At 43.3% G+C, this 12,984-nt stretch overlaps 2 protein-coding genes across 6 annotated transcripts; one reads left to right on the plus strand and one right to left on the minus strand.

Moving 5' to 3' along the window:
- Window positions 1-173: 173 nt before the first annotated feature.
- On the minus strand, window positions 174-6,720 carry Fatp1 (Fatty acid transport protein 1). Of its 4 annotated transcripts, none has more exons than NM_079984.4 (6): window positions 6,497-6,720; window positions 6,318-6,395; window positions 5,988-6,241; window positions 2,437-3,066; window positions 2,170-2,371; window positions 755-2,110 (listed from the first exon to the last, which is right to left on the minus strand). In NM_079984.4, the coding sequence occupies exons 3-6, from the start codon at window positions 6,092-6,094 to the stop codon at window positions 1,169-1,171; spliced, it is 1,881 nt and encodes a 626-aa protein (NP_524723.2). In that variant the 5' UTR covers window positions 6,095-6,241; window positions 6,318-6,395; window positions 6,497-6,720; the 3' UTR covers window positions 755-1,168. The 4 variants fall into 3 exon arrangements, with proteins under 4 accessions (NP_723597.1, NP_524723.2, NP_001162940.3 ...); NM_164934.2 differs by having other exon boundaries at window positions 174-2,110; window positions 5,988-6,395; NM_001273425.3 differs by lacking the exons at window positions 6,318-6,395; window positions 6,497-6,720 and having other exon boundaries at window positions 5,988-6,170.
- A 116-nt stretch (window positions 6,721-6,836) lies between these two features.
- Window positions 6,837-8,771, plus strand: Lrr47 (Leucine-rich repeat 47). Of its 2 annotated transcripts, none has more exons than NM_001273426.1 (2): window positions 6,837-7,500; window positions 7,562-8,771. In NM_001273426.1, the coding sequence occupies exons 1-2, from the start codon at window positions 6,928-6,930 to the stop codon at window positions 8,273-8,275; spliced, it is 1,287 nt and encodes a 428-aa protein (NP_001260355.1). In that variant the 5' UTR covers window positions 6,837-6,927; the 3' UTR covers window positions 8,276-8,771. The 2 variants fall into 2 exon arrangements, with proteins under 2 accessions (NP_001260355.1, NP_523539.2); NM_078815.3 differs by having other exon boundaries at window positions 7,562-8,486.
- Window positions 8,772-12,984: the final 4,213 nt, after the last annotated feature.

Consider the following 12,984-nt stretch of genomic DNA (forward strand, 5'->3'; position numbering starts at 1 on the left):
GTCATATTTAGGATCTGCGAGGGAAAGAGCTTTTTCTTTCGCCCGCCCTCCAACTGATTTGAATTTTCCATTGCAAAGTTTAATATCAAATGGAATAGCTCTGAACTATTAGGAACTATCATCCTAATATCCAGATATAGTAAGCATGTTCCAAAGAAATTGAGATATTCTTTAAGTTCTCTTAAAAGTGGATGTGTAAGTACTTTATTTGGTTTTTCTTTGAAAGAAAGACTCATTGTGTTACATTATTCTTCTAAAATATCAAAAAGATTTGAAACGTTTTCTGATTGAATGATGCTACCAATACTAGCACTGGCTTAAACAAGCTAACTGCTAGAATATAATTACCCCTTAATTGCTGTCCATTAAATGGGTATCTCTAATAGTGCGATAATGAAAGAGTAAGCAAGCAGTGAGTAGTTATATTCTCAACTTTTCAAAAATCACAGAAAGCGGAGTAGAACCATAATTAAATTAAGGGCGCATCTTCTATTAAACGTTATTGTCGTTAGCTGATTCACAGATTATTATATAATGCTATTAAAAATTCTCGTTAATTTCATGCACTTGAACGTCGACAAGGTTCAAGTTTGGTTAATTGAATACTCACAGCATGGGTATGAGTGTAAGTATATCTCTATGCATTTCTATAGATCGGAGAGTCGAGGAGCGAATCGCACATAATCATTTGTATGCAGGTGGAATGGTGTCATTCTGCCGCACGATAGACTGCGAATTTAAATACGTGGTCCGTGGTGAAGGAATAAACTTTATTTGATACAAAAACATCAGAGCTTCTCATATGTACAGGCAAAAACGAAACGCAACGAGAATGGAAGTGTAAATGCCACTAAAACTGACTAAACAATAGCTGAAATTGCATTTAACAAGGTTCTTTAGCACGCTAAAAACAATTGAAATGCGTATAGGAGGCTATCATCTACACAAATGCAGATACAACTACGTTTACGATATACGATATATATATGCTTACGATATACAAAAGTGCATTGTTGACATGGAAATGTGCTTCGGATGCATCTCTCCTAGGCTGAATGATCTTTGCTGCCGATTTCCCCCGATTTTCCTCTACTACACTTAGCCTTACAAACTAATTAACAGCATATTGGGCAAAAGGCAAGGTTCAGACACAACTCTATTGCAGCTCTTAGAAGCGGATTTCGTTGCGCTGCACCTGGTCGTAAACCTGGGGCGTGAGCAGCTCGTACCGACCCTTGGAAGTCTGGTAGTACAGCGCGTCCTTGATCGCGTTCGGATCGTAGCCCTCCTTCTGCAGGTCTACCTTGCGCAGCTTAAAGGTTCCAGTCAGGTCCACCTTGGTGAGCAATCGAATGATCTGGGGACGAGCGTACGCGGGCAGCACCTTGGCCAAGCTAGCGGCGAAGACGTCGAGGTCCAATTCTCGCTCCGGATCATAGATGGCGGCCATGCCGGCCCTTCCCTCGGTGTGCGGAATGGTTACGCCGTAAACGACGGTATCCTTGTAACCGGCCACATTGCTGACTTGCGCCTCCACCTCGCTGGTGGAAACATTCTCGCCCTTCCAGCGGAAGGTGTCACCGGTGCGATCCTTGAAGTACAGATAACCCTTCTCGTCGGCAACCAGCAGATCTCCGGAGATGAAAGCCATATCGCCATGCTTGAACACATCCTTAACAATCTTCTTCGCGGAGGCCTTTTCATCGACGTATCCGAGGAATTCGCGAGAAGGATTTCCTTTGACGATCTTGCCGATGAATACGCCTGGCTCGTTGGGAGCGCACAGTTGGCATAGGCCATTCCTATCTCTAATGGGCTCTCCGGTGTCCGGATCGGCGCGAATGATCGAGATTGGGTAGATCTTGGGCAGGATGCGCGACACAAAGCCGATGGCGCCCACCGTGTTGTCATGATTCATGATGTTCGCATTACCCTCGGTGGCGCCGTAGAACTCGCCAACCTTGGCAATGTTGAAGCGCTGCACAAACTGTGGCCAAATCTGCGGTCGCAGTCCGTTTCCAAAGACCAGACGCACTCGGTGTTTCTGGTCGTATTCCGAGGGTTTCGTAGCTAGAATGTAGCGAGCCATCTCACCGATATACTGACCAATCTGGAAATCACAAAAGCCAAATTAGAGAGTGATTTAGTTAGGCCATAAATCTCACTTACAGTTGCATTATACTTGGCGCAGTCGGCGAAATAGTTGGATGCCGAGAACTTCTTGCGAATGGAGACCGTGGAGCCAAAGAGCACCGACTGACCCATGCACATAATGCCACCAGCGGTGTGGTACAAAGGCAAGGGCGTGTAGAAGATGTCCTCCTCCTGGAAACCCATGGTGTAGTGGATGCCAGCAGCGATAAACAGATAACTAAAGTACAAATTTGTTTAGAACCTTTCCATTTAAACTTAGTTCAGAAAAGCTATTGCACTCACCGGGAGTGAGAGATAACCGCAGCCTTTGGCAATCCTGTGGTGCCGGAGGTGTAGATGTAGACCAGCTTGTCGTGGTGGTTAACCTGCGTCTTGTTAGGCTTCTCATAGCTGGCCGTGGTCAGCAGCGCGTTCAGATTCTTGGCCTGCGGTATGTTCTTTTCCGTCTCGCTGTTGTTGTTCTCGTTGTTGAACTGGAAGAGTGTGAGGTTCGCTGGCAGATCCTTGGCCACGTCGGTGACAGCTTCCAGGAAGTCCTCGCCGTAAATGAGAGCCGAGCAATGGGCCACCGTGATGCTGTGCAGCAGGGAGGGACCGCGCAGATTCGTGTTGATCAGCGGTGTGATCACACCGATCTTGGAGAGACCCAGCCAGGTGGCCACGTACTCGGCGCGGTTCTCCAGCAACAGGGCCACCACATCGCCCTTTTTGTAGCCCTGAGCCTGCAGCACATTGGCCACCTTGTTCGCATGCTCGTTCACCTGACGGAAGGTCCAGCGTTGCGTCTCACTGACCACAGCCACCTTGTCCGGATGGGCCTGAACATTTCGTTCGAAGACGTCCGCCACCGTGTAGTTGAGCCGCTCATGGCGCTTCGTGTACCTCAGCAGCTTGATATAGGCCCAGAGAGCTCTGTTAAGGGGAAATTTGATTAGTAAATTAAATATCAAACCTGATAAATCGAGGAATCTTCAAACGAACAATGCTAAATTAGTTAGTGCTATATAAAAGTGTGTTGACTAGACAATATTTTTGAAGATAGCGTATCTTCTTTGCAATGGAAAATCCACAAATAACGTGTATAACCAACGGATATTGATATGTTACTCAGTTTTGGAGGGAAAGTGTTTGATTAGCGGCTAGTCGAGGATAGTAGCCGTACCGGCATTATCTTTGCCATCAATCGCGTGTGTTTTATGGTTAGTGGTTGGGGTCTGTATAAATAGCCAACAGAAATCGAAGCTCGACAAGCGCAACAGCCGTGATGCGATAAACCCAGAGATAAACCCGCTCGAAGTGGTTGCAATTCAATCCGAACGTGGTAACCTAGTCCGACCATGCGAGCCACAACTTAATGACGCTGCTAATTTCGAGCTGAGTAATGCAAAGTTCACGGGAAGGTTGAGATAAAATCGTATTTGTTTAGCCAGTTTCAAGGGCTTTTGAATTTTCCGGGAGAAAGCTTAACCAATAGCTACAGATATCTAAATCTGACGTTTATATTTTCATTTGCAATCGTATAATCATTGGAACAGAACTCTTACACATCTTAGTATCTTATCACTTATGAGGATTAAGAGTTTTATACTTAAACTGTAACTGTTGTTTGGCCCATGTTTATCAATATTGAAGAAGCTATCGGCAAAATAAATAAACCTGCACACTGAACGAAGGCAGATAATGTTTATCATTGACTAGCGGTTGAAATAAATTGCACTTGTATTGACAAATGTGAGTTTAGAAATTTGATTTTTTTGTAATCATGTGTATTTCTTATAAAGATAGATGCCTTCAAGTTGTTACACGGTATTAATTTGTATAAACTATAAAGAGCTGCCTCTGTAATACTAATAGTTTCCTCTACAAGTTCTAGAAGAGCTGATGCTACGGTCTGAAAGGCATTTGCAAGCACTTAAGATCCACAGAGATTTGATACGATAGGAAAGAGTGTGAGGTAGAACTAATCCAAATCGCAAATACAATAGTTCGATGGGAACTGTATTAGAAAAGGGGGAAAAAAAACCTACACTCGACTTGGGACTCGACCACAACGACGATCTCAATTTGAATTCGCTTTGCACCCGTGCGTACTTTGCACCGTCAACGGGGCAGTGAAGTGTCGATAAGATTGCCGGTAACAGCTAGTTAACTTAGCTTAGCGCTTAACGCACATTAGCCGCGTATTTATAGGGTTTTTAATCAGGCCTTATGACCCCCATCGAGTGCTTTGTTTGCTTGGCTCCTTTTGGAGTTGCTGCACATGTTTGCCCGCAGATTGGATTCGTCTACTTGGTGGCCGAGCAAAAAACTTCGATACGTGGCCAAGGTTGACCGGCCAGACTTGAAGTTGATCTTAAGAATCTGTTGTGAGCGCGAAATATACGAATGGCCATATAGACGAGCTGGGTAAATGGGAAACCAGTGTTGGCCTTGGCATGGAACTTGATCTGCCGAGTTTGACTCATTAAGCGAAAACTGCCGAGCAAATTAAATGCTGCTGAGAATACTTGCTATTTTAATAGCTATAACTTTACGTATTTAACCTTATTTATGGTCAAACATAATTTTGTAAAATGCGTTGCAATGTGTGAATATTTGCGAAGGCTATAGCTCAATTCAAACTTAATTGAATCTTAAAATACTTAGTTAAAATGAAGTGTAAAGATTTTGCTCCTATTAGTTAAGGTGTTTGGTTAGATGGTTTTGGTTGTAAAAATGTATATTACTAACAATACCTGTGCTAAAAAGCAATATCTATAGCCGTCTTCAAAATACATACACAAGTCAAAAGGCGACACTTCCGCTTTTTTAATTATCGTAACGACAGACGACACAAAGTATATTGATGAGACATACATAATTTTGACAAGCTTTTCGTTCGCTTATTGCTTGGTCTACAATTGGTATAGTTTGGCTTGCCGTGGCAACCCTGGAATCTTAACACTTCCACTGTAGCCATAAAAAAGTGAATCACTTAAAAATTAAAAATCTATGTGGTTTATAATATTATTGTAATTTCTTTAAATTTATACTATTTATGAGGTTAGCAAACTTACTTTGATATCCAAGTCCTAGACATTCTTAACTATAACAATTTTAAAAGTAAAGAGCTGCTTAAAAATTCTGAATACTTAATAACCTTTCTGCAAAATTTCAAAATGTAAGTAGCCCTGGCAACCCTGGAAAAACGAAAATTCCAAGACGCAGGCGACACTTCCGCCATCATAATGACCCAAGCTTTGGCTCTTTGGCGTACGTTTTCAAGAACAGATCGGTTAGTGTGCCAGTGGTCTTCCGCCTGACGCACTCGATCGCATTCGGATCGATTAGTATGCGCGGAGGGTTTCGCTGGGCGACGATCGTATGAAGTCAATGGTAAATAAAAGCGAGTTTTGTTTTGGTTTCTCGTAGGTTTTTTTTTTTTTTTGGGCTGTGCGACCTTGAACCTGAAGAAGTCAATAAACTGCTCGTAATCGAGTGGCAAAAACTAATAATTTGCGTTGACTATTCGTCACAATGTCGCATGGATCATTTCGCCAGTTAAGTTTTCTCTTTTATGGTTTTCCCAACTGGAAATGAATGCTGCTGTTGGCGACCCAAATAGATGGAAAACGAGTTTTTTCCACTGTGGTTTCTGACTTTCGGCTACGAAGTGAACCTCGCACTCGGCTGATTTTTCAGTTCGCTTATGTTCTCAATCGATTCACAAAAGAAAAGCCCCCAAGATGTTGTTGTGTATTGAAATGCAAACCGCACGGGGGCGGTATTGTAAACTTATCACTGGACTTGGTCTTGGGTACAGTATGCCCTCCCTGTACAAGAGCAGCACTCACGTTAGATCGCGACTAGCGGTCGCACCCGCTATGTAGAACCAGCGCCAGCCGGGTTTCGTCAGTAGCAGAGCCACCAGTGCGACGAGCACAGCAAAAATCCAGCCCATTGTGTGGAGCGTGTAGATGACGCAGGCGATTGCCAAACCGAAAGCGACCGTTGCGCAGAAAAACCGAAAAATGACTAAAAACCGCTGGCGGCGACGTCGCTGTCGATCGTGCGAGCCGTCGGTTATCGACTTTCGATCAGCTGGCCGCTTGGCGTTGCCAGATCAGCGAAAAGAAAATAAGATCGTTAGTATTCGAAATGGGTTTTGAGATTTAAATTCTTACATTGGTGCTGTAGAGCGCGCAGTTGTCAATGTTTATTATCACATTGCTGTTCGCATAGTTGTCCAACAGGCTGTTGTGCTGCAGAAACATTTTTGCATTTTATTTCAGTTTTTAAAATTTGAGTGTTCTTTGTATTGCATGACCACTGTCTTGCTCCATATGTTGCACACATTACTTACTGTAAGCTCATGCCTCGGATGACCAATATTTGAGCTATTGTAACGCAAACGCTGATATCGTTCGTTGCGCTGTCACAAGAATCCATTGAACATGTAGAACGGCAGAAAGTGTCGGCGAGCCTTGCGAAATAACATTTTCCGGTATTTAAATGGGAGTAACTTTGCAGTTTTTAAACAATTGCCGTTGCTTGTTTTGGTTTTGTAACTTGTCCTGCGCCAATTGTTTTTTTTTCGAGAGCTTTTGATGCTGCTCTTAGAAACTAGTTCCTAAAATCCAAAACATCGGTATGTGGTCCACCACTAACTATCGAATGGCTGCTCGATATCATCAGCTGTCCCAACCATCAGGTGGCAACTCTTGAGGCCAAAACAAATGTTTAGTTTTATTTAGCGGGTTTTTTTTTTGTTTATTGTCTAATCACTGCCTCGCCATGAAGATTTTGTGCGAAGTTCAGGTGGTGAATCGCGCCACCCAGACGAACAAAACGCCACGTCCCGTGAAATCCACACTGGCCATTGGCTACAAGCAAAGCGCCAGGGATGCGAATGGAAACACCAAGAAGGAGCTGGAAATGGTGCTCTTTAGTGGACAAAACAAGACTGGAAATCGCTACAAGGTCAAGGATAACATTCATGTCGTGCACACCAAGTTTGTGCTGGATGGGAAGACCACCATTGGTTTCATACAGCCGCCAGATAACCTGCTTATTAAGTGCGATCCTATCCAGCTGAAAGGATTCCTGCAGACCCTCAAGCTGGGCATGGATGGCAAGGACGCCATCAATTTGAGACTGAACATAAACGCCGCTACGGCAATTCCGCAGAAGGCACAGCCCCAGGTGCGCATGGTAATCAGCAAGCGGAGCGAGTATCCCATCAAGGGATTTCCGCGCACCCTCAAATCGCTGACCATCAACAACAGCCAGCTAGTGAAGCTGAGCTTCGAGATATGCACCCTGCGCAACCTCACAAAGCTGGATGTCAGCGGTAACAAGCTGACCAAGGTGGATTGACTAATTAGTTATCATTTTAGACCACTGAGTTAAGCTTAATTCTGCCTTTTAGATTCCCTCGGAGCTGGGTCGTCTTCCGCTCACCTCGCTGCACCTGGGCAACAACTTACTGGGTACTCAGAATGACTGGTGCTGGCTGCGGGGCACTAAGCTCTGTCAGTCGCTCGGCGAGCTGGATCTGTCGGGCAACGGGCTGACTTACTTTCCACCTCCGCTGGTTAAATTCGAGTCGCTTGTATCGCTGAATCTCAACAACAATCTGCTGAGTCGGCTGCCCTTTGCCATTCGCCGGATGAAAGCACTGCGTAAACTTTATGTGTGCAGCAACGAACTAGAGTCCCTGCCCTCTGCTGTCGAGGATCTACGGATCGACCTGTTGGATGTGTGGGGCAATTGCTTCAAGGAATTCAATGCAGATGCCGCGCAGCAAATGTATCTGCAAAAGGCGGCATCTAATTCGCCGCAACCTTTGTGGCTTTTGGGAGCTCGAGCTGTGGATAAGTATATGCTGCCCTTGTCCGCGGGCTCTATTCCCGCTGTGCTAATAGATCTGATAAGGGAGGCTCCCAGATGCCCGTGCGGCGAGCTCTGCTATGCCCAGCGCAAGGAGGACCTCTTCCAGCGCGTTGTTCAGCCGAAATTCATCACCGTTAAGAACCTCACATACAGTCGTGAGCATCAGATCTACGCGGATGTGGTCCTCTGTGACTCTAGGTGCAGTGCATCTGCTGAACTGAAGTTGCTCTTCAATATAATCTTTTCCTGATTGAATCAGATGGTGTACATTTTTAGCTATTAGTCAAAGATTTCTTTAAATTATTTCACTAAACCACATCATTGATCCAAAATTAATTGGCGCGGAGCACTTATTTAAGTATACGTATTTTTATATACTTAATCATTAATCATTGCTCGGTTATGTTTTCATTCACCGTATTTGTTATACTTGTACTGCCAATAAATGCGAATTAACGATTATTATAAGTTAGTAGGCTTAAGTGCAAAATAACCAGAAGTTTAAGAATATGTTGTAATTTAAGGTATCCAAGGAATGAGTATATGCTACACATGTGAGCATAAGGCATTGATTTTCCTTTTGGGCAATAAGTTGAATAGTCCTTGGATGCAGTGAATCCTCCTTCACGGCACAATTTCCGTGGCATAAAGACATTCACACGCACGCTTGGTTGCTTACTTTGTTTTCGTATTACAGAAGCTCGTTGTTTTTATTATTAAAAGCTTCGTGCGTATGTGACTTGAATAAACGATTTTTTATCAGCCGGCTCACCACTCACTCCACTTTGTGCCTTCTTGCTTTTCCACCACATACGTCCATCCATTTGACTACACTACCTATGTGTCCGTTACCTTTTTGGTTTAATTATTAAAAAATGTAGTCCCATTATTTGTTTAATATTTGTCATACCTTAGAGATATGCAAGATACATATGTGATCGAACATTATTTCTATATATTCTAAGCCCTTGAAAGGGTATCCGAGTATTGGATACCTCATGTTTCCTGTGAGCCTTCTCCTTATCACTTGCTGTTCTTTGCTTTTCTTTAGCTTTATCAAATCAAAACTGGGATGTGACGCCACTTTTTTAAATAAGCATAAAGAGCGACGCAGCCTTCAAGGACCTTCGCCACTCCAGCTCCTTCGCTGGGCTTTAATGTGCAGCTGGGGAATCGGGCGGCGAAGGCAAATGTCCTTTCAGGACGAAAAGGATGAGCCATGACTTGTGGCAAACTCGAGCCCAACTATAAAAATGTTTATCAGCATTTGTCTGTTCGAGGGGTGGGGGTGGGGTGTGGGCTGCCCCACTTCTCTAGGCTGCCCCAAATCCAATTTTGAGCAGCATTTAAGTGTCCTGGCTCCACTGCCGCCTTCGCAGTTCCCCATCTTCCCTTGCAGACTTTCCTTTTTGTTTGCTATGCAGATGCGTGAGTGGGTGTTTGTCGATTTGTGTGTGGGTGTGCGGGTGTAAGTGTGTTTGCCCACACGATGTCCTTTTTGCCTTTCGGCCCTGACTTTGTCGCTTTGTGTGCGCAAATATTTGGCATGACTTTACATTTGAGTCGGCCAGTAAGCCCAAAAGAGGCAATAGGATCGCCTAATGGAGGCAAATCTCTGCCATGTGCATATGGAATTTTGGCTTATGCTTGAATGTGATTGTAATGTTTAATTGGAAATATAAATATTTGCGTAGTTTGAAAAAGTATTGCCTTTAAAGAACATAACATTTAAAAATTTTTCAATTATTTGAGTATTTCTTTCGAAAGTGAAGAGTTTAAATGATTTCCCATTCGACTTTATAATTTTTCATTTTGCATATTTTCTTTCGTAAATTTCAGGCCCTTAAGGGAAAGCACGAGACCTCTAAAAACGTTGTTAGCTCGCCAATTTGTATATTTTATACGCCCATAAATGTAAAAAATCCTTATAAACCATCCAGACCATATAAAAACGTTCCCAAAGTTGGTCTGTCTGGCCTCCAATCCCATACCCATTCCTCTGATGAAACCAAGCAACCCCCGGAATCATTTGCACTGCGCCCCAAAAACCAAAGGCCAACATCAAAAAATGTGCCAAGTCAGCGAAGGGAATGGAAATTTAGCGAGTGCCCCCCCAAAAAAAACCCTACTTCCACATAAAGTCCACGTTGGTGGGGAGGGGGAGTGGGACAGTAAAAACTCCATTAACTGTCATCAAAAATGCATTTCGCATGCATCAAACCGAAAATGGTAATGGCCAGGGTATCATCAAATAGAATAGAATGAAATGGCGCAAATCAAAACACATTGGCATAAATCAAAGGGACGGACAAAAACAAAAAAAAAAAAAAAATGAAACTGGCGAACCACTTTTATGGCTAATCCTCGAAGGAGGCCAGAGATGACTCCCCTGGCAACATTTTTATGCGCAAATTAACTTTGCAATTGCCGGGTGTTTTTTTTTTTGGGGGGGCAACTCCAGGGTGAATCTGGGGTGGATAGTCTGGATGTCACTCCCCCTGCATTACATAAAATTTATCCCCAATTTGCGTGCAGCGGGTAAACATTTTATTTGACTCGTCTGGCGCTCTGCTGCTCCACTTTGGCTTATCAAATTTTATTAGCAGGCCGGCAAATTGTGCAACAACAAAGTAGCAACACCACATTACGGCCCAAATAATCCGTGGAGCCACAAGCCACCCCAAGTGCAGGCCTCCAGTTCTTCGACCTTCTCTCAAGGTATGATTTGTCGCCGGCTATCAATTTCTTTAACACAATACCAACATCCCCCATGGAAAGCTGGAAAAGCGGCCGGAAAAGTGCAAACACACGCGAAACTGTTGGCGACCCCCTCGATTTCCTCGGTTTTCCCCCCTCACTCTTCTTTTTGGGGGCGCGTGCAGGGATCTAATAAAAACGTTTTCATAGGCTTATGACCGCCTTCCATGAGCCAAAGACTCCCATTCCTGCACTCCCTGTATATTTGTCTTAATAATATTTCAAATTTACCCGCTAACTGTTACAGCAAATTTAGATAAGACCCACAGAAAATCAATAAGCTCACTCGTAGAATTTTCGGAAGAGGGTTGGAAAAAGTTGACTTACCTTGTGGAGAGACTGAAGGAATGCCTATAGACTGGGATCTTAAGTTACTGGACAAAATGGGTAGGAAAATGAATAAATGATATAGGACAAGTTGTTAGCTGAAAGTTAAACGTCTGCATTTTAAGAACGAAAAGTTGGTTAATACGAACTACTTTTTAAAAGTAAAAGTATGTACTTTTAAGCAAGCAAGCAAAACATCGGAAAAGTGCAGAGAAAAGGGAAAACCTTGTTTTTTACATTCATATATATCTGAAATCAGTTAAGAAATCCAATCTTTTCCAATGCGAAGGCCTCTCGGATTGGGGTTATCATTTGCCTTGCATTTTCCATATTTACGATACCAGAAAAAATTAATCAGAGTGGGCAATCCTTGAATATGGAATCGAAAGTCACTGAGGCGCGCACTTATGTTGGCAAATCGACCCCCGACGAATCCCCAACCCCTCGGATTCGGCATCTCGTAGAGAATTCCGCTTCCATCTAACCCGCAGCCCAAAGACGGAATCAATCGCAAAAAAATAAATAAAAAAAAACTGACCAATCCGCGCAGTGTTAGATGGGAAAAATCAAATGCTAGACAAACAGCAAGGAATGGGGGGAAAATCAATTTTCAATTTAAAATTTAGATGCTCATCCCCTCGATTCCATTCGGCTTGCCATAAAAGATAAAGATGAAATGCGTTCGAGCGCAAAATGTAAATAGAACTCTCGTTTAACCGAAACTCAGGCAGGCGAATGAATGCCACAGGTTGTATTTGTGTTTGTCTTTGTGCTCCACTGAATAGTTGGGTGGTTTGGCAGTGGGCGGTGGGCAGTGGGCGGGGGGTGGCACTGCGTGTTGGCCACACGAAGCGATTTCAAAGCAAAATATTGCCGCATAAATCTGACGCAAAAAGTTTTGCTTTGCGGTCAGCAGAGGCGGGCTCTCCGCTAGGGTATTCCGGAAGTCGAAAGGGTAGATTAGGCCATTTTAAATCTAAGATCTATGAAAATCTATATATTATGATAAAATATAATAATACAAATGTTTCCTTATCACCTAGATAAGAACATAATAATATAATAATGTATACTCCTATTTGCATGTTTTAATTTATTATTTAAAATAACTTACTCAGTACATTTTTACACTTGATTGGCCAATTTACAGCATATTGGGTATCCTACAGTCGAGTCTAGTTCCTTGACCATCGAATTGAACTCAAGTTGGCAGATATTTCCCTTTGATTTTTATCGTGCGGTGAGTTTTTTTTTTTACGAGCTCTTAGGCAGCTCGGTTCGTCTGTGGTCCTTATTGTTGTGCCCGCTCCGGAGTTGATTATTTGCCCAGTTTTCCGGAGGGGAATGGGAATGGAAATGGCGGAGCGTGCATTTCATTAGCCGAATGTATCTCGCAGATACTGTATCGCACAGATACCGCATCATCTGTAGCTGGGCGCTTTGGCATTTGGCGTTTGGCAAACGATTTTATGCCGCACCGCTTCGACAAACAAAATCAAATCTGTGACTAGGAAATTGCTTTTGCCTACTTCCGCCGACTCCTTTTCTGCCATCCGAAATATTTGTTTAATGCAACTATTTAGGGAGCGTTTTCATTTCGAATTGCTCCCTTGTGCAAACAGCGGCCGGGAGAGATGAGATGATTAAAATTTAACAACATCAAATATTTGCAGCCGTCTTTGATGGTCTAGTAAAATGTTTAATAATAATATTAAATGCATAATTCATTTTGCAGCCCCGCCTAATAGGAGTTCGTTAAATTTTAATGCACTCGCCTTCATGTCTTCGGGCCAACGTAAATGTTAAATATCAGCAGCAGTTAAGTGCGGCAAAATGGCAGGGGAAGTCAACTTTATTGCAAGGTTCCTGCGAAAA

Source organism: Drosophila melanogaster, chromosome 2L (assembly GCF_000001215.4).
Source record: "Drosophila melanogaster chromosome 2L".
Classification (NCBI taxonomy): domain Eukaryota; kingdom Metazoa; phylum Arthropoda; class Insecta; order Diptera; family Drosophilidae; genus Drosophila; species Drosophila melanogaster.